This window comes from Blastocystis sp. subtype 4 (genome assembly GCF_000743755.1).
Source record: "Blastocystis sp. subtype 4 strain WR1 chromosome Unknown seqid_0418, whole genome shotgun sequence".
Classification (NCBI taxonomy): domain Eukaryota; class Bigyra; order Opalinata; family Blastocystidae; genus Blastocystis; species Blastocystis sp. subtype 4.
This window is the reverse complement of record NW_014569129.1, coordinates 4985-6710: the sequence shown is the minus strand read 5'-3', so window position 1 is coordinate 6710 and position 1726 is coordinate 4985. Positions and strand designations below refer to the sequence as shown.

Genomic DNA, 1726 nt, shown 5'->3' with positions numbered 1-1726 from the left:
ACTCTCCAACAAGGACTTCAACGTTGTGTCACTGAACAAGGCACTCAATACATGATCCTGAGCCACTCGAGAATCCTTCTGAGCAGTAGCATTATCCTGCGCTACACGAAGAATCTTGCTCAATCCACCACTCATGTATAACTCATCAGGAAGTGGATCTTGCTTAGGTAGCTTGCTTACTGCTTCATCAACCTTCTTCTTCAAAAGATCCACATTGATTCCGGCCTTCTGTAGAACTAGATAAGGGAAAGACCCATTTTCTCTTAACATGGACTGTAACAGATGTACAGTCGATATTTGCGCATTACTGTTTTTCTTTGCTGCCTCCTCAGCATTGACAAGGTCAGCATTAACATAGTTTGTAAACAATTTCGGATCAATAGACATATGAAATATATAATGATACAGAGATAATCTGAATGCTTCGAGAAGATGGAACCATCTAGAATCTTCTAGAACTTTCTAGAAACTAAGTGACTTCACTGCTTTCCATTATCCAAAAGGAAACACCCTTGTTGAAGATGGGATAATCATGTGCCATCTCCAATTTATATCGCTTTCGATTGCGCACGATTCTGTAGTACCTTCTATACCTTTATTGGGGCTATTGGGAATGCTTCATAGAAGATGTTGTAATATCCACAGAGAATAAACATCAGGTGCACTAATTGAGTTGTTAGGTTGTATTAACAAAGAAAAAACGGCTTTGATCCAAGAAAAGAGAAAACGTAGTATCCATATGTTACAGGGTACTTTATAGGATAAGCTGAACCAATCTGAATAGAAATTGATTGGCATAAAGAGAGAAACAATTGAGATTCTATCGCTGTTTCTTGCAACTATTCAGGAGCTCGTGAGCTCCCTGACAAAATTTGGGGAAATCAGTGATATTCTACTAATTATTCTTTATAAAGGCTATTACACTCACAAACAAATCTATCGATAGTAGTGAATGCTACAAATAAGTCCAACAACAAATCCATACAGTATGCTCATATCGGTTTGCAATGATACTCAGACATCGTAGGATCTCTCCAATAACAACTTCATTATACTGAGCTACAAATAATAATTGATACCAATACACACTAGAATACCAAGTATCCTTGATCGAATTAAGAAGAGGATGAAGAGTAAGTCGATTCGAAGGAGATGTATTTAACATCAATTGGGATGTAGAGAGAAGGAGGTATTGAATATAGTAAGAGAAGAAGCAAGGAGGTACAGACTAGAACTTATTGATAGAGACTATATCTACTCCCTCAACAGAGACAATCGATAGAAGTGTCTGTAAAAGATTGTCAATTGGATACAACCCTCCATTGTGCCGAATACGTTCATTAATTAGAGTGCTAAGTATATTCTGCTGTACTGGGCCAAGATAATACACAGGGTCCGTAAGAGCAATCACATCTAGCATTGAAAGGATAATATTCTGTGTACTCTGATTAATAGCAAAGAATTGCTGATAACAATACTTAACAGTCACAATTTGACATAGTTCACAGATTTGTCCAGAATTATGGTAACATTCTTCCCAAACTGAATACTCACTCAGAAAACCAGAATAGATTCTCCAACTCAATTTATAAACAGTACTATTCGGAATAGAATTCTTAACAAATGGGTAGTACCATTTTGAACATTGAATGGAATCATGAATTGATGTGTCTTTGTCATATGAATTCGTTGAATAAAGGATTTCGTGATGAATATCTCCCCAATT

At 36.6% G+C, this 1726-nt stretch overlaps 1 protein-coding gene across 1 annotated transcript; it reads right to left on the bottom strand.

The window, feature by feature from the left end:
* JH06_5000 (hypothetical protein) lies at positions 1-387 on the bottom strand (the record flags this gene model as incomplete). The annotated part of the gene is made up of 1 exon (XM_014669751.1): positions 1-387. A coding segment is annotated over one exon (387 nt), but the record flags the coding sequence as incomplete, so codon positions are not given.
* Positions 388-1726: the final 1339 nt, after the last annotated feature.